The 18,050-nt window shown below is 48.8% G+C and overlaps 1 protein-coding gene across 4 annotated transcripts in view; it reads left to right on the top strand.

Annotated features, from left to right (window-relative positions):
- LOC100519997 (matrix-remodeling-associated protein 5) overlaps positions 1-9,878 on the top strand; it is a 33,273-nt gene extending 23,395 nt beyond the window's left edge. For all 4 annotated transcript variants that reach the window (XM_085007030.1, XM_085007029.1, XM_013991051.3 and 1 more), the window contains 2 exons: positions 1,901-2,801; positions 6,792-9,878. In XM_085007030.1, coding sequence (XP_084863156.1) covers positions 1,901-2,801; positions 6,792-8,700 — 2,810 coding nt within the window. In that variant the 3' untranslated portion in view covers positions 8,701-9,878. The remainder of the gene's footprint in view (positions 1-1,900; positions 2,802-6,791) is intronic.
- Positions 9,879-18,050: the final 8,172 nt, after the last annotated feature.

Raw genomic sequence — 18,050 nt, 5'->3', positions numbered from 1 at the left:
GGGACGAGGGCAGGTGCATGGTGGCCCAGAGTAGGGGAGCCCCACTGAGGAGGTGAGGGGCTCTGCCTGGGTCAGTTGGCATTTGAAGGGCGAGTCCTTAGCCCTCTCTAGGAACTGGCCACCCCTAGGAGGTCAGCAAGACCCCAAGAGGACGAAGCATTGGAAACCCTTGATTTATACAGACCCTGCCTGGGGCAGAGCCCAGAAAGGGTGGGCTTTGACACATGGGGCATGTAGCGAGGGGGGAGGAAAAGGGGCACCTGCCCCTGACTGTGGTAGTGGGGTGAAGGCCCCCCGGCAGAGAATGGCCGGCTCCATCTAGCCACCAGGAGCCTGGCTGGGCACAGAGGGAGGTGACTGCAAGCCTGGGATGTTCCTGTAGTCAAGCTGGGGACCTCAGCAGCACAACCCCCATGCAGTGAGGTGAGGGCTGAGCAAAGGCAGACTGCCTCTTTAGGAACTCAACCAAGAGGCCACCTGGGGGGGAGGCTTGGGGCTCAGGATGGCTTCCAGAATCCTCCACGAAACCTGTCCAAGCTGCCCATGGCTTGAAGATGGCATCTGCCTTGATTTGGGGATCAGTGTAGGAGTTAAGAACGATATTGGAGGAATTTTAAAATAATAGTAATAATAAATTGTAAAGAATGTATTGGAGGGATTGAGGTGGGGCCTTTGCCATCACTGTTTGGACCTAAAGAGAATTCGAGGAGCTCCCTGGTGGCTCAGCAGGTTACAGAGCCAGTGTGATCACTGCTGTGGCTCAGGTCACTGCTGTGGTGTGAGTTCGAGCCCTAGCTCTGGGGCTTCTGCATGCTGCAGGTGCAGCCAGAAAAAAAAAAAAAAAGAGGGGAATTAAATTAATTAACTAATAATCCTCATTGGGCCCTTTTGAAGTGGTATTTTTATGTTGAACTCGATGGACTTTATTTTATTCTATTGTTATTAGAATATAGTTGATTTACAGCGTTGTGTCAATTTTCACGGTACAGCAAAGTGACCCAGTCAAACACACACACACACACGTATTTATGCACATTCTTTTTCTCATACTATCTTCCATCATGTTCTATCCCAAGATATTTATCCTTTTTTTTTTTTTGTCTTTTTAGGGCCACACACGTGGCATCTGGAGGTTCCCAGGCCAGGGGTCTAATCAGAGCTGTAGCTGCCAGCCTACACCACAGCTATAGCAATGCCAGATCTGAGCCACGTCTGTGCCCTACACCACAACTCATGGCAATGCTGGATCCTTAACCCACTGAGCCTGGCCAGGGATGGAACCTGCAACCTCATGGTTCCTAGTCCGATTCGTTTCTGCTGCGCTACGAGGGGAACTCCCTTCGTCTTTTTTTCTTTTTTTGTCTTTGATATTTATATGTATAAATGAACTATACTGGAATATATATATATATGCATTCTTCTCATTGATGTATGTAAATCAAGTATATTCTAATAAATACACACACACACATTTTTTCTCATAGTATTTTCCATCATGTTCTATCCCAAGAGATTGGATATACTTCCCTGTGCAGTGCATATACACAATGGAATATTACTCAGCCATAAAAAAGAACAAAATAATGCCATTTGCAGCTACATGGATGCAGCTAGACATTCTCATACTAAGGGAAGTCCGTCAGAAAGAGAAAGACGAATACCATATGAGATCCACTTCTGTGTGGCATCTACAATAGGACACTTGGGAGTTCCCGCTGCCATGAGCTGTGGTGTAGGTCACAGACACAGCTCGGATCTGGTGTGGCTGTGGCGTAGGTGTAGGCGGGCGGCTACAGCTCCATTTCCACCCCTAGCCTGGGAACTTCCATGTGCTCCGGGTGCAGCCCTAAAAAGCAAAATAAGTAAATAAAACAGGACGCTTGTTTTTCTTTATTTCCAGGCGCTCTCATGACCCCAAACACCAGAGTGCAGCGGTTTGAAGTCCTGAAGAATGGCACTTTCGTCATCCGAAACGTGCAGGTGCAGGACGGGGGCCAGTACATGTGCACCGCCAAAAACCTGCACGGAGCCGACAGGATGGTGGTCCTGCTGACCGTGGCCGTGCAGCAGCCCCAGATCCTGGCGTCCCACTACAAGGATGTCACCGTCTACCTGGGGGATACCATTGCCATGGAGTGCCTGGCCAAGGGGACCCCCGCCCCCCAGATCTCCTGGATTTTCCCCGACAGGAGGGTGTGGCAGGCCGTGTCCCCCGTGGAAGGCAGGATCACGCTGCACGAAAACCGGACCCTGTCCATCAAAGAGGCGTCCTTCTCGGACAGAGGCGTGTACAAGTGCGTGGCCAGCAACGCAGCGGGCGCGGACAGCCTGGCCATCCGCCTGCACGTGGCGGCCCTGCCCCCGGTCATCCAGCAGGAGAAGCTGGAGAACATCTCGGTGCCGCCGGGGCTCAGCATCCACATCCACTGCACGGCCAAGGCGGCGCCGCTGCCCAGCGTGCGCTGGGTGCTGTGGGACGGGACGCAGATCCGCCCCTCCCAGTTCCTCCACGGCAACCTCTTCGTCTTCCCCAACGGCACCCTCTACATCCGCAACCTGGCGCCCAAGGACAGCGGGCGCTACGAGTGCGTGGCCGCCAACCTGGTGGGCTCGGCACGGAGGGCGGTGCAGCTCTCGGTGATGCGCGCGGCCGCCAACGCGCGCATCACCGGCACGTCGCCGCAGAGAACCGACGTCCGCTACGGGGGGACCCTCCGGCTGGACTGCAGCGCCTCGGGGGACCCCTGGCCGCGCATCCTCTGGAGACTCCCTTCCAAGAGGATGATCGACACGCTTTTCAGGTACGTGGCGCTCCGGCCTCGCCATCGGTCTGGGCTCCTGGGCCCGCTTCCCCTCTGGGCGCTGGGCGACAGTCTGCAGGATCCTCGGGCAGGAAAGGGAATGATTCTGTTGCTGCCTGTAGGTGCTGGAGGTGGGGACACGAGCATGTCTCTTTTCTTTCCTTCGTCCCTCCCTCGCTCCCCTCCTTCCTCTTTTTAGGGTCATACCTGTGGCATATGGAGGTTCCCAGGCGAGGGGTCATGAATCCGACCTGCAGCTACAGGGCTATGCCACAGGCACAGTGACACCAGATCTGAGCCACGTCTGTGACCTACCCCCTAAAGAAAGCTAAACCAATAGCTTTTTTTTTTTTTTGCAGTTTTTTGTTTTGTTTTGTTTTTGTTTTTGTTTTGTCTTTTTGCCATTTGTTGGGCCGCTCCCTTGGCATATGGAGGTTCCCAGGCTAGGGGTCGAATCGGAGCTGTAGCTGCCAGCCTACGCCAGAGCCACAGCAACGCAGGATCCGAGCCGTGTCTGCGACCTACACCACAGCTCATGGCAACGCCGGATCGTTAACGCACTGAGCAAGGGCAGGGATCGAACCCAAAACCTCTTGGTTCCTAGTCGGATTCGTTAACCACTGCGCCACGACAGGAACTCCAATAGCTTTTTTTTTAGTGATCATATTTTTAACTGTATTCGGGGGGTGGGTGCTGTGCCCTGACAGGCAGAAATTCCTAGGCCAGGGATCCCGCCTGTGCCACAGCAGCAACTCAAGCCACAGCAGTGACGACACCGGATCCTTAACTCGCTGAGCCACCAGGGAACTCTTTTTAACTGTATTTTAAATAATTAGATAAAACAATTTAATTTGCCTTCTCTTTCTGTTCAGTCTCCACAAAACACCTAGACGCCTCAGGTCTTATATGGAAACAGTATTCGCAATAGATGGAACATAGGTAAAACAGAAAATTTAGGAGTTCCCATTGTGGCTCAGTGGTAAGGAACCTGACTAATATCCATGAGGTTGCAGGTTTGATCCCTGGCCTCGCTCATCAGGTTAAGGATCTGGCGTTGTCATGAGCCGTGGTGTAGATCACAGATAAAGCTCAGATCTGGCATTGCTGTGGCTGTGGTGTAGACTGGCAGCTGTAGCTCCAATTGGATCCCTAGCCTGGGAACCTCCATATGCTGTGGGTGTAGCCCTAAAAAGAAAAGAAAAAAAAAAAAGCAAAATAAATAAATGAACACATAATGGCATCAGGAAGGTAGAATATTTGGAATTCTAAAAGTTCATTTTGGCTATGATAAAAGTGCCTCTGCTCCCCTGCCTTCTGTTCCCAGAGGTATGAATCTCCAGCTCTCGGTCTCAACCAAGGGCAATTTTGTCCTCAGGGGACATTTAGCAGTTTTCGGAGACAGTTTTGGTTGCTGTGACTTAGGGAGTGGGGAGGGGGCGCTCCTGCCCTGTTGTGGACGGAGACCTGGGATGCTGCTCAACCCCCCACAGTGCACAAGAGCCCCCCGTCAGAGCCCTCCAGCCGCAGTGGCAGTAGCATGATGCTGAGAAACGCCGTCTTAGCATGGAGACTTTCTGCCAGTTATCCATCTACATCATCTGTCATCTATTTTTATCTATCGTCGCCTATGTGATATCTATCATTTATCTATGTAGTATTTTCCGTCTATCTGTTACCTATTCTGCGTATCTATTTCTGCTTTTTTTTTTTTTTTTTTTTTTTGACTTTTAAAGGCCACACTCACGGCATATGGAGGCTCCCAGGCTAGGGGTCCAATCACAGCTGTAGCTGCCAGCCTACGCCACAGCCACAGCAATGCCAGATCTGAGCCGCATCTGTGACCTACACCACAGCTCACGGCAGTGCCAGATGTTTAACACACTGAGCGAAGCCAGGGATCGAACCTGCATCTTCTTGGATGCTCGTCAGATTGGTTTCCCCTGAGCCACGACAGGAACTCCCATTCTATGTACCTCTATATCATCTATCATTTGTCCTTCTATCATTTATCTATCATCTCTTCTATGTAGCGATATATCATCTATCTGTCTATCCATCATCATCTGTCTATCTGTCGGTCTATCTATCTATCTATGGAAGCGGTTCTCAGCCAGACAGTCCGCTTCTGCAGGAAGCGCTCCTCAGTGTCTGCAGATATTTTCAGTTGTCATAACTAGTGAGGAAAGGGCGCTACTGACTCTGTGGCTGAGAGCAGTGATGCTACTCCGACCCACTGTGCACAGGACGGCCAACGACAGAGCCATCCACCCCTCAGAGCAGTAACCAAAACCCCCGGGGCTAAAGCCAGTGTCACCTGTTCGTGTTTCGAGATGCAGAGGAGGGGGGCAATGACTGGAACGCCCCTGGCCCCTGGTGCATCTTCAGCCTCCAGCCCCAGGAGCTCAGGCAGGAATGCACCTCAGTGTGTGTTTCAACCCCAGAGAGCCTCCAAATGACTGCCCCGGGTTCCGCCCGGTGGCGGCTCGTCTGCTCCGGCTCTTCCCAAGGCAGGAACAGGGCGAAGGCGCTTTCTCCCAGCCTGTGCTTTAGACGGCCGGGCTGTGCCTCAATCTGGCACAATCCATCCAGAATACCACGTACCCAGTTTTTCCCCCGGAACGTCTTCCAGCTGAGCAGATTCCTGCTGTGGAGAGAAGGGTTTTCCGTTGACATTGGCAGGGCTGAGCCTGTGCTGAATGAACCCTGAAGTCAAAGAATGCAGTTCCAGTAGGAATGGGGGCCGTGCTAGGAGCATGTCGCTATAAATCAACCAGCACGGTCGCCCAGCCTGCACGGTTCCTAGATTCTGACTAATTGCATTCTTCATAAAGTGTAATTAAACCAGCCATGTGAGTTTAATAAAAGAGCAGGCTCTCTGCCCTGCCTGCATATTGGGACAGTTGAAAATCAGAGTTACTGGACTTCCACATCTATCTATGTGTGGATGTGTAGGCTCGGGTTTTTTTTCGGAGTTGCAAAATGTTTGCAGGCACCTGCTGCTGTACCCATTTCTGGATTCGGACTCCAAGTCTGATTCAGATATCTTTGTCTGCTCCACTCCCATCCAGTGACCCCCTAACTCATCTTGACTCTCTGGGTGACACCACCATTTCAAAGGGTCCTTGTTACTCGCTGTTCTGGTGAAGAGCAAGCAGGTCATCAGGTTGAATGCCATCATAGGCAGACACTTTTGTGACTTTGTTTAATCGATAACACAGTTCCAACAGGCTACTAGAATGTCACAGTGGGAGGGAAATATTTATGGGTCAGATCCAAATGCCCCTTGCAGCTGCCAATATTACAAGTTATAGGTAAGGAGTTCCTGTCGTGGCGTAGTGGAAATGAATCTGACTAGGAACCATGAGGTTCCAGGTTCAATCCCACTCACTCACTGGCTTAAGGATCCCGTGTGGTGTAGGTCACAGCTGTGGCTCAGATCCTGCATTGCTGTAGCTGTGGTATAGGCTGCAGCTGCAGCTCTGATTAGATCCCTCACCTGGGAACCTCCATATGCCACAGGTGCGGCCCTAAAAAAACAAAAGACAAAAAAAAAAAGAAGTTACAGGTAATTGAGGTTTTCCTTCTGCATCCTTCTTTTCCTTTTTATTTATTTATGTATTTATTTTGGTCTTTTTTTAGGGCCGCATCCAAGGCATATGGAGCTTCCCAGGCAAGGGGATGAATCGGAGCTGTAGCCACCAGCCTACACCACAGCCATAGCAGCACAGGATCCCAGCTACTTCCGGGACCTACAGCACAGCTCATGGCAATGCCGGCTCCTTAACACACACAGCGAGGCCAGGGATCGAACCCACATTCTCACAGACACGATGTTGGGTTCTTAACCTGTTGAGCCACAATGGGACCTCCAGCGTGTGACATTTTGAGTGGTGGCCCTGTGTGCTGATAGTTTTCAGAACCACCAGCAGTTTTCTTTTGGTGACCAGCAGGCTGACCTCTTGTTCCTTCTCTTCCCCCACATCCCATCAGCTTTGACACCAGGATGAAGGTCTTTGCCAATGGGACCCTGCTGGTGAAATCTGTCACCGACAAGGACGCAGGCGATTACCTGTGCGTCGCCCGGAATAAGGTAGGGGACGACTTCGTCATGCTGCAGGTCAACGTGGTCATGAGACCAGCCAAGATCGAGCACAAAGAGGAGAATGACCACAGGGTCTTCTACGGGGGCGACCTCAAGGTCGACTGCGTGGCCACCGGGCTTCCCAACCCCGAGATCTCCTGGAGCCTCCCCGACGGCAGCCTGGTCAACTCCTTCATGCAGTCCGATGACGGCGGCGGGCGCGCCAAGCGCTACGTGGTTTTCAACAATGGGACGCTCTACTTTAACGAGGTCGGAATGCGCGAGGAGGGGGACTACACCTGCGTGGCCGAAAACCAGGTTGGCAAGGATGAGATGACCGTGCACGTGAAGGTGGTGACCGAGCCCCCCGCCATCCGCAACAAGACGTACTCCGTGGTCCAGGTCCCCTACGGGGATGTGGTCACCGTGGCCTGTGAGGCCAAAGGGGAGCCCACACCCAGGGTGACGTGGCTCTCGCCCACCAACCGGCTGATCCCCGCCTCCTCGGAGAAGTACCAGATATATCCCGATGGCACGCTGCTGATCCAGAAAGCCCAGCGCTCGGACAGCGGCAACTACACCTGTGTGGTCAGGAACAGTGCGGGAGAGGACCGGAAGATGGTCTGGATCCTCGTCCACGTGCAGGCGCCCAGGATCAACGGGAACCCCGACGCCATCACCACAGTGCGGGAGATCGCCCCGGTAGGCAGTCGGAAACTCATTGACTGCCAAGCAGAAGGCACCCCCATGCCGAGGGTCTTGTGGGCTTTCCCTGAGGGTGTGGTCCTACCCGCCCCTTACCATGGCAACCGGATCACCATCCATGGCAATGGGACCCTGGACATCCGGCGTCTGCGGAAGAGTGATTCAGTCCAGCTGGTGTGTATCGGGCGCAATGAAGGTGGGGAGGCCAGGCTGATTGTCCAGCTTACTGTCCTGGAACCCGTGGAAAAGCCCATCTTCCACGACCCAGTCAGCGAGAAGATCACCGCCATGGCCGGACACACCATCAGTCTCAACTGCTCTGCAGCCGGGACCCCGACGCCCACCCTGCTGTGGGTCCTCCCCAACCGGACAGAGCTCCGGAGCGGCCAGCAGCTGCAGCGGTTCTACCACAAGGGCGACGGCAAGCTCCACATCAGTGACCTTTCATCCGTGGACGCGGGGGCTTACCGCTGCGTGGCCAGGAACTCGGCGGGCTACACAGAGAGGCTGGTCTCCCTGAAGGTGGGGCTGAAGCCTGAGACCAGCAACCGGTACCACAACCTCATCAGCATCATCAACGGAGAGACCCTGCACCTGCCCTGCGCACCCCCGGGGGGCCGGCAGGTGCGGTCCTCTTGGACGCTGCCCAATGGCCTGGTTTTGGAGGGCCCCCAGGCCCGGGGACGCTTCACCCTGTGGGAGAACGGCACCCTCACCGTGCGGGACGCCTCGGTGTTCGACAGGGGGACCTACGTGTGCAAGGCAGACACGGAGTATGGCCCCTCGGTCGCGAATGTTCCAGTGATTGTGATCGCCTACCCTCCCCGCATCACCAGCGAGCCCACACCCGTCATCTACACTCGGCCTGGGAACATGGTGAAGCTTAACTGTATGGTCATGGCCATTCCCAAAGCCGAGATAACATGGGAGCTGCCGGATAAGTCCCTTCTGATGGCAGGATCCCAGCCCCGTCTCTACGGGCACAGGTTCCTCCACCCACAGGGATCGTTAACCATCCAGCAGGCCACCCAGAGGGATGCCGGCTTCTACAAGTGCTCTGCGAAAAACATCCTGGGCAGTGACTCCAAAACAACGTACATCCACGTCTACTGAGACACCAGGCGGAGAACACAGACTCTGTGGTGCTTGCTTAGGGAGTTGGAACCAAGCCTCCTTTGGAAGGAAAGCTGGGGCTGGAGAGTTGGAGCTTTACAAGGATTCGTCCTAAGAGGTGGTGGCTCTCCTTCTTGGCTTTCAGGCTTGCCTTGACCTTGACCTAAGCTTGTTGAGGAAAGGAAGCAAGACAGACACTGGAGGGAGGGGTCAGCCTCTCTGGTGTGTGTGTGTGTGTATGTGGTGGAGGGGTGTTGGGGGGAGACTTTTTTTCATGTTTACAAAACACCATATGCTCTTGCCTTGTCTTTCACCAGACTTGAGCACAAACCGAAATTTCTGGGTTGGCCTGAACCACCCTGACACCTGAAGGAGTATCTGGATGGTGTCCAAGGCATATTTGCCAAAAATAAGCTGTACACATGCACAGTGCCTTCCTGCCACACCCCCCGACACACACACACACTGGTTAACCTGTCACAGTTTTCACATGATAGAATGTTCTAGAATGAGTCCCCATCTTTCCGTTATTCCCTCCGTCACTTCACCACGCCAGCTTGCCACCTCCCCCCCACCCCCAACCAAGGGCTGAGAACCAAAGTGATTGATTTTATTTTATTTTGTTCACATCCAAGTTTGATACAGCACAGCTCCCATTTTATAGGGAAGATTACGTTCTCCCTGGAATTCACTTTTTTATATAATGTTTTATTATATATATATTTTTTCTTTCTAGTCAGACAGTGAGAGTAGAAAGAGAAAGACATCCTTTCTGTCTCTTTTAAAAGAATAAATTATTGGTCTTTGCAAGACTTGGATACATTAGGGCAGGCGTGGAAATGTAATTAAAAAAATACTTTCTTCCCCAACTTCCTTCCAATCCATTAAGCACTATTATATTACCTTTCCCAGGAACCCACCAGTGGGGGAGGCTTAGATATTGGATTTCTTTGTCTTATCCCATGGGAGCTGTGGTGGGGGAGATGACAGGAAAGGAAGAAGAGAGCTAAGTCGTGACCCCACAGAATAAATCCGTAATCTTCCTGAGAAACCCAGAAATATCTCCCTTCCTGTCACACTGTGTCCATAGAAAGATCTGTTATTTCCATGACTGCTTTACTGTATTTTTAAGGTCAACACAATGTACATTTGATAATAAAATAATATTTTCCAAAGAACTAGGCAGTGCTGACAGTGATATGTTTAACGGCAGAGGTGCTTCCAGTGAATTTGGGTTATCAGATTGGTTGTGGGAGTTCCCACTGTGGCTCAGTGGTAATGAACCTGGCTCATGTCCATGAGGATGTGGGTTCAATCCCTGGCCTCACTCAGTTGGTTAAGGATACAGCATTGCTGTGAGCTGTGGTGTAGTCACAGACATGGCTTGGATCCCATGTTGCTATGGCTGTGGTGTAGGCTGGAGGCTACAGCTCTGATTCAACTCCTAGCCTGGGAACTTCCATATGCTGCAGGTATGCCCCTAAAAAGCTTAAAAAAAAAAAGAATAAGAGGAAGGAAAATCATGCTTTTTGTGTTACCTCTCTGCAAAGCTGAAGTTTCTCTAACTCAGACTATGATCCCCCACAAAACATGAAGCCGTCTCTGTTACCCACAGCATCTTCTCATGTGACACATGAAGCCATAAAAATGTTGTGAGGTTTAAATCAGATAAGACTTCTCTGTAAATCAACTACACTTATTTTTTTAATTAAAAAAATTTAAAAAATTAAAAGCTCAAGGGATATGAAGGCAGATGTTTGGAAGTAGAGGAAAGATTAAAACGACTCATTGTTCACATAGACATGATCCCAGCCAACACATGTAATCATTATCCATTGGTTTCAGGCCAGGAAGTAGGTCAGAGAGGTTAATAACTTGCCTAAGGTCACCCAGCTTCAAGGGACAAAGCAGAGATTTGAACTAGGAATCTTCAAAAAGGAGAAGAAGAAGAGTTAGAAGGAGGAGGAGAAGGAGAAGAAGAAGAGTTAGAAGGAGGAGGAGAAGGAGAAGAAGAAGAGTTAGAAGGAGGAGGAGAAGGAGAAGAAGAAAAAATTTCTCAAGGGCTTTCCATGGAAATGTAAACAAAAGTTATTATTTGTTTCGGTCGTCCTGATGGGTTGATAGGGTATCTCACATTTGTACACGAATTGTCTTTGAAACACCTTGCATATACACAGCGATTTAATAGATGACCAGGGACCAAGGAGTTCCCGTTGTGGCTCAGCAATAAAAAACCCGACTCATATCCATAAGGACCCGGATTTGATCCCTGGCCTCACTCAATGGGTTAAAGGATCCGGCATTGCCATGAGCTATGTCATAGGTGGCAGATGCAGCTCTGATTGGCCCCCTAGCCTGGGAACTTCCATATGCCATGGGTGCATCCCTAAAAAGAAAAAAAGAAAAAAAAGAAAAGAAAAAAAATTATTTTAAATATGGACATGCTGCTTTGGGAAGAAAAAAACAAGGTTATTTTCCATTCATGTCTGGTCACGTGAATTTTAAAGCAAAGATCACAAAAACAAGCAAATCTGAGCGGCTTCATCTCTAAGAAACCATAAGGTTTCATATAGTCTCTTTTTAATATTTTGTGTTGTATGAGCTTCTGTGAAATATGTCAGAATCATTCACGGATACATTTTTGGGGTCTGGTAGAAGCGTTGCAGTGTATGGACTTGCTCAGCGTCTGGCTCTGGAGGATTATAAAAATAGATCTCTGTAAAAGCTTTTTTTTTTTTCTTTTTTTTTTTTTTTCTGGAGGAGGACAGGAGCTGGAGGTCTGTATTCAATAAATAGTTAAGGAAGAGATTAAAAAACACAAATTTCAGAGGATTGGATTAGTCCCCACTGCAGTTTTATTTTATTGTTGATTCTGGAAAATGAGACTTCTGGTCAAAGCTGGGATTTAAAAGAATCGTTAAAAAAAAAAAAAAAACCACTGAGATTTTTTCCTACAGAAAATATGGCCTTGAGTGGGTTTCAAAATGGGGGAAATAATCTTTCTTGACATCCTTCCAGGAGAAAGCAGAAGAGTGCACAGAAGGGCCACCCACCGGGAGACCGGTTTGGGAGGGACTGATGGGACTGGCCAGAAAGAAGGCAGATTTGTTTGGGGGTGAGGAGAGCTTTGGGGGAAAAAAGACCAGGTTTCTCATGTTTTCACGAAGCCAGCTTGTACGACACTCAGTTTTTTGGAAAGCCTTATTTTGTAGTATACTTTTTTTTTTTTTTTTTTTTTTTTTGGTCTTGGTAGCATAGGGAGTATGCCTTTGATAAAGTAACAAGATACAGACATATGGGGGGGAAATGGACATTCTTGGGGAAAATGTCACCATCGCATTAACCAAGGAGAAACATTCTGAAGGTGCTCCAGTGTTGGTGAGTGTGGGTGCAAAATACAGATGTCGGTTCTGCTTGTGAGCCAAACCGTGTGGCTTTCGGCCCCTTTATTTGCCACAGAACAGTGTATGCTTTGTGTGTCCCCATGTCCTTCGTCCCCTGGATGCCCCCACGTAGTGGATGCGCCGTGAACATCCCGTCCTGGTGGACGGGCCACATGTTGCAGGGTTTGGTGCCGCCTCTGCAAAGACGCCCTCCTAAATCCCCCAACATTCCGAGAAGTATTATTGCTGCAGGGAAGGGTGTGAACATTTTGGAACTCCTCTCCCAAACCCTAAAAGACTTTCCAGTTCCTATAACCACCCTCCTGGCCCATGAGGATCCAATTCCCCACCCTTTTGGCTCAAGAACTGCCTTTAGTGGAACAACCCCTAAGTTCATACTCAAAGATAGCTGTGCGCTTTCTGTCTTTCGTGCTTTTGAAGGAACCGTCAAAATACAGAACCTGGCCGTGTCTGCAAGGAATTCTTTATTAGCTTTGGGGCTGTTTGCTCTTAGCTTTTTGAGGAATGAGACTGATTTCCATCACAAGGCATTAACATCCTAAACACAACAAATGCACAACAAGCCATTCAGACGTGTTCTGAATAGAGGAAATATTCTGCTTTTAGTCATTTTTTTTTTTCAATTTTGTTTATAGAACTTCAATCTTTGGAAGTAGTCATTTTGAAATTCTTGTAGCTGTCTTTCGTACTTTTTTCTTTTTGAAAACCCTTTTGCTGTGTTTGTAAAGTCCCTCTTTGTCAGGGCATGTCCCCTGCAATGCCATTCTTCACATCCTGCGTGGAGCTGGTGGCGGCTTAGAGGAGATTTGGATCCCTGGCAAGAAGCCCAAGAGCCCAAGCTTTAGGCTGTCTTTTTATTGACCAAGAAACACGTGCCCATGAACCTGTTCCCAATTAAAAGTTAAACACATACACTCAAGCAGGAATAGATACAGGTTAAAGAGATTAAACAGATACAATCAAGCAGGTCATAAGCCACATTGCCTGAGACAGACAGAGACACGGGAGAGAAGCAGGGAGATATCTGTATCAGGCAGAGCATTCTCTGCAAGAGGCTTGATAGCAGTCCATCAAGCTTTATTCTATTGGAAACTATAGGTGGCATTCCAGCAAGGCATACCGAAATTTTAGGGAGAGCTATGCTTAAGCTGTTTTCTTCTGTCTTTCCCCATACCGCTTCCTTCTAAGACTGGATATTCCTCTACCTGTGTTCTTATGATATTTTTCATTTTTAAATATCAAAACTCAAAACATGTGTAAGACACTTGGCTCTATGGTATGAGATGAAAGTCTGATTTGCTTTGGCCTGAAAATTTAAATCCTTTTTTTCTAATACCAGGTATTGATTTGTTAGTTTCCCAGGGGTCTGCGTTTTCCCTCCCACTGAATATCCCTGTGGGTTTCTGGCGCTGGCTTATTATAGGGTGTTTGGGAGCATATTTTAATAGGACAGTGCAAGTTTCTTCATATTTTCCATTTTGCCTTCTGCGGTGCTTGCCCAGTTTTGCCTTGATTTACTGAGATTTCATAACAAAAAGCCATCGAGATGTCCACTGGCATTTTTTAGAATGATGATTTCGTTTTGCAATGTTTATCGTTTATGAGATTGAGCTTTCCTGCTCAGGGACACGGGGTGTGCCTCCGTCTTTATAAGCAAGTTTTCTTTTTATCTCTGTCAGAAACACTCTGATCTTTTCTTCATGGAAGTCTTGAACATCTTGGCTAAATCTTTTCAGGAAGGTCTTTTTTACATTCATCGTTTTCAGCTGAGCCATTTAATGGGTCCTATCATTTATAAAAACAAGTAGGAGGCGGAGCAAGATGGCAGAGGAGTAAGAGGTCACGCTCGCCTTCTCCCACAAACACATCCAAAAAAACACGTCTACCTGTAAAACAACTCGCACAGAATGTCAACTGAACGCTGGCAGAAAAACTTAAACCTCCAAAAAGGGCAAGAAACTCTTGACATACTGGGTAGAACAAAGGAAAAAAAGAGAAAAGGACTCAGGACGGGGACTAGCATCTCTGAGAAGAAGCTGTGAAGGAGAAAAGGAACCCACACCCTGGGAAGCCACCTGACCCACCGGGAGGGAGATCGGCTGAGATGGAGGGACCTCAAGGAGGCTGAGAAGCGTGCAACAGCTGGACTGAGGACCGCAAAGCAGCGTGAGAGCCGCGCCTATCATCTGAACCACCGCCCAGGACCCCACAGCCTGAGATGCTCAGCTGGGGGTCGAGCACGGGGATGCAGGCTCCGGAGGTCAGTTCCGGGGAGGGGACTGGGCTTGGCGGTGTGCGGACAGCCTGAGGAGCTGGGGAGCAGTGCGCTTCTGGCAGAGGGATGTTGTGCTACCGGCTGGGGAGTGGGACGCGATGGCAGAGGGAACTGGAGAGGCGGTCTGGGCCTGCAGGTGAAGCAGGGCGCCCTTGCTGGGGAGGGGAGAGGAGGAGGGCACCTCCCCTGCGCATGCGCGCCAGGTGCGGGCTCGCAGAGGGCCGGGTGGCCCTGGAGTCGGGGTACTTCTTGTGCCGGCTGCGGGTGGCCTGACCTCTCTTGTGTGGCGAAGAACAGCTAGGGGCTAAGTGCGATGTGGTGCCTCTTGTGTGATCTACAGGCGGCCGGGACAGACCGGGGCGGGGGTCTTGCCACCACTGGGGGCCTGTGAGTGGGTTCTGCCTGTGGACCCGCTCACCTCAGGGGTTGTGGGGGAGGTGAGGGGCAGTGCAACCAAGCACTACACCTTGCTCTTACGCCCCGGGGAACACACCCGCCCTGCAGCTGCCACTGCCAAACGCTCTGGGTGGCGCCCAGAAGCTCAATCACTGGCCCTTCCCAAGACCCTATAACTAGGAGTAACTGGTGCAGCACCTCCTTCATGGGCTAAGTGGGACTTCTTGCGTGGTCTGCAGGTGGCAGGGGCAAACCACTGCAGTTATCCCCAACCACCTCAGAGGGCACCACAGAGAAGGACATTGCGACGCAACACCACCTGTTGTTGCTCTCGCTCCCCTGGGAGCTCACCTGCCCTGATGAGACACTGCCAAACACTCTGGGCAGTGCCCAGACGCTTGATCACTGTCCCTTCCCAGGAACCTGCAGCTAGGAGCAGCTTGTGCAGCAACCTCCTGGGGGGGCTAAGCATGACAGAGGTGCTTCTTGCATGGTCTGCAGGTGTGGGGGTGGGGATGATCACAGTTATCACTGACTCCAGAGGTAGGCATGGCCCGCCACCACGAGGGGTCTGTGAATAGGCACCACCTGTGGCCACCGTTACCTCAAGGGCACCACAGAAGAGGGCACTGTAACCAAACACCACCTGTGGGTGCTCTCGAACCCCTGGGAGCACACCAGCCCTGTTGGTACCACTGCCGAACGCTCTGGGCAGTTCACACACGCTTGAGCTCTGTCACGTCCCAAGATCCTGCAACTAGGAGCAGCCTATGTAGCCCCTCTTGTGTGAGCTAAGGGGGACTGGGTGCTTCACTGACTCCAGAGGTGGGCATGGCTCACTACCACTAGGCGTCCCTGAACAGGCACCACTTGGGGCTCCAATCACCTCAGAGGGCACCACAGAGGTGGGCATTGCCATCGAACATGACTTGTTCCTCTTACTGCCCTGGGAATGCACATACCCTGCTGCGGCCACAGCCAAATGCTCTGGGCACCTTGTCAATGTGCCTAAGACTCATTACCACTTCCCAGGGCCCTGCAACTAGGAGTAGCCTGTGCCACCTTCCTGCAGGTCCTTGCTGCTGTTAAGAGCCCAGCAACCAGGCACTGACAACTAGCCCTACCCACTGCCTCCTTCTCCCTGGAAACACACTCAGCACCCTGGGGATAACAGCCTGCTCACACCAAAGAAAGAGACAGCAAATATTCAAACTCCCACACCAAAAACAAACAGTAACCCCCCACAAAATACAAAGGGGTGCTCCTGCATAGAAGGAGCCCCCCAGGACTACAGGGTGGCTTCCCTAAACTCACAGAAAAAGAAAAACATAAGCAAGATGAAGAAGCTTAGAAACTATTCCCAGTTAAAGCAACGGGAGAATTGTCCTAAAGAAACAGACCTCTGCAGTCTGATAGACATTGAGTTCAAAGGGAGACAGTGAAAATACTGAAGGAATTAAGGCTGACCATCAAGGAATTAAGAGCGGAGATAAAAAGTAATGCACATTCCCTTAGAAAGGAACTAGAAAATATAAAGAGGAATATAGAAAAATTAGAAAATTCATTTCCAGAAATGCAGACTGAGCTAAAGTCACTAAAGATCAGAATGGATAATGCAGAGGAATGAATTAGTGACTTGGAAGTTAGAATAATGAAAATCACCCAAACAGTACAGCAGACAGAAAAACAAATGAAAAAACATGAAAGCAATATAAGAGACACATGGGATAATATAAAGTGGGCAAAGCTACACATAAGAAGAATTGCAGAGGAGAAGAAAAAGAAGAGGTGATTGAAAATATATTTGAAGAAATTATCTCTGAAAACTTTCCAAATCTAAAGGAAATTGATATCAAGATGCAGGAAGCACAGAGGGCCCCAAACAAGTTGAACCCAAACTGGTCCACACTCAGACATATTATAATAAAAACGGCAAAATTTAAACACAAAGAGAGGATTCTACAGGCAGCAAGAGAAAAATTAAGAGTTAAATATAAGGGAACCCCCATAAGACTATCAGCAGATTTCTCTACAGAAACACTACAGGACAGGAGGGAGTGGCAAGATGTATTTAAAGTGCTGAAAGGAAAAAACTGCAACCTAGAACACTCTATCCTGCAAGAATATCATTTAAAATAGAAGGAGAAATAAAGAATTTCCCCAACACACAAAAGGTAAAAGGGTACAGCAATACGAAACCCATTCTAAAAGATATACTGAAAGGGCTTCTCTAAACAAAAAAGAAGTAAGAAGACATGGGATGGAGGAAACCACAATTGGAAAGCAATCATTTAAATAAGCAGCATACAGATCTAAAAGAGGAATAATAAAAAAAAAACTACTGTAAAAGCAATGATAAACACAAGGAACAGCAAAAGGATACACATGAAGATGTTAAAAAAAGGACTACAAAATCATAGAATGTGGGGAGGGAAGGAGGAAAATATCGATTCTTTTTTTTATTTTAATAATGTGTTCAAGCCTATATGACTGTCAGGCTAAAGAAAGCAGATACAGGAAGGGGTTCACATATTTAAAAAACAGGGCAACCACAAATCAAAACCAAACATTACATTCACAAAAACTAAAAATTAAAGTACTCAAGCATAAAATAAATGGAAATCACCCAACCAAAAAAAAAAAAAAAAAAAGGAAGAAAGGATAAACATAGAATCAACTGGAAGCAAGGTTTAAAATGGCAATAAATACATATCTATCAATAATTATCTTAAATGTCAATGAACTGAATGCTCCAATTAAAAGACTCAGAGTGGCAGATTGGACAAAAAAGCAAAAACCTACAATTTGCTATCTACAAGAGACCCACCTTAGGGAAAAGGACACATATAGATTGAAAGTGAGGGGATGGGAAAAGACATTTCATGCCAATGGACAAGAAAGGAAAGCAGGAGGTGCAATACTTACATCAGACATAATAGACTTTAAAATAAATGCCATAAAAAAAAAAAGACAAAGAAGGACACTATTTAATGGTAGAAGGATCCACTCAAGAAGAGGATATTACAATTGCAAACATATATGTGCCTAATATAGGAGCACTCAGATACCTACAACAAATACTAACACACATAAAAGGAGAAATTGATGGGAATACAGTAACAGTAGGAAACTTTAACATTTCACTCCCATCAATGGACAAATCCTCTAGACAGAAAACCAATAAGGCAACAGAGATCCTAAATGACACAATACGAAAGTTAGACTTTATTGACATTTTCAGGCCATTACATCAAAAAAAAAATCAGAATATACAT

The sequence above is a fragment of the Sus scrofa genome, chromosome X, assembly GCF_054392235.1.
Source record: "Sus scrofa isolate SSC_HxYL_T2T_F1_AM1 chromosome X, Sscrofa_HxYL_maternal_Yorkshire_Landrace_v2.0, whole genome shotgun sequence".
Taxonomy (NCBI): domain Eukaryota; kingdom Metazoa; phylum Chordata; class Mammalia; order Artiodactyla; family Suidae; genus Sus; species Sus scrofa.
Note: the sequence above shows the minus strand (reverse complement) of the source record. Positions and strands in the feature narration are given on the sequence as shown.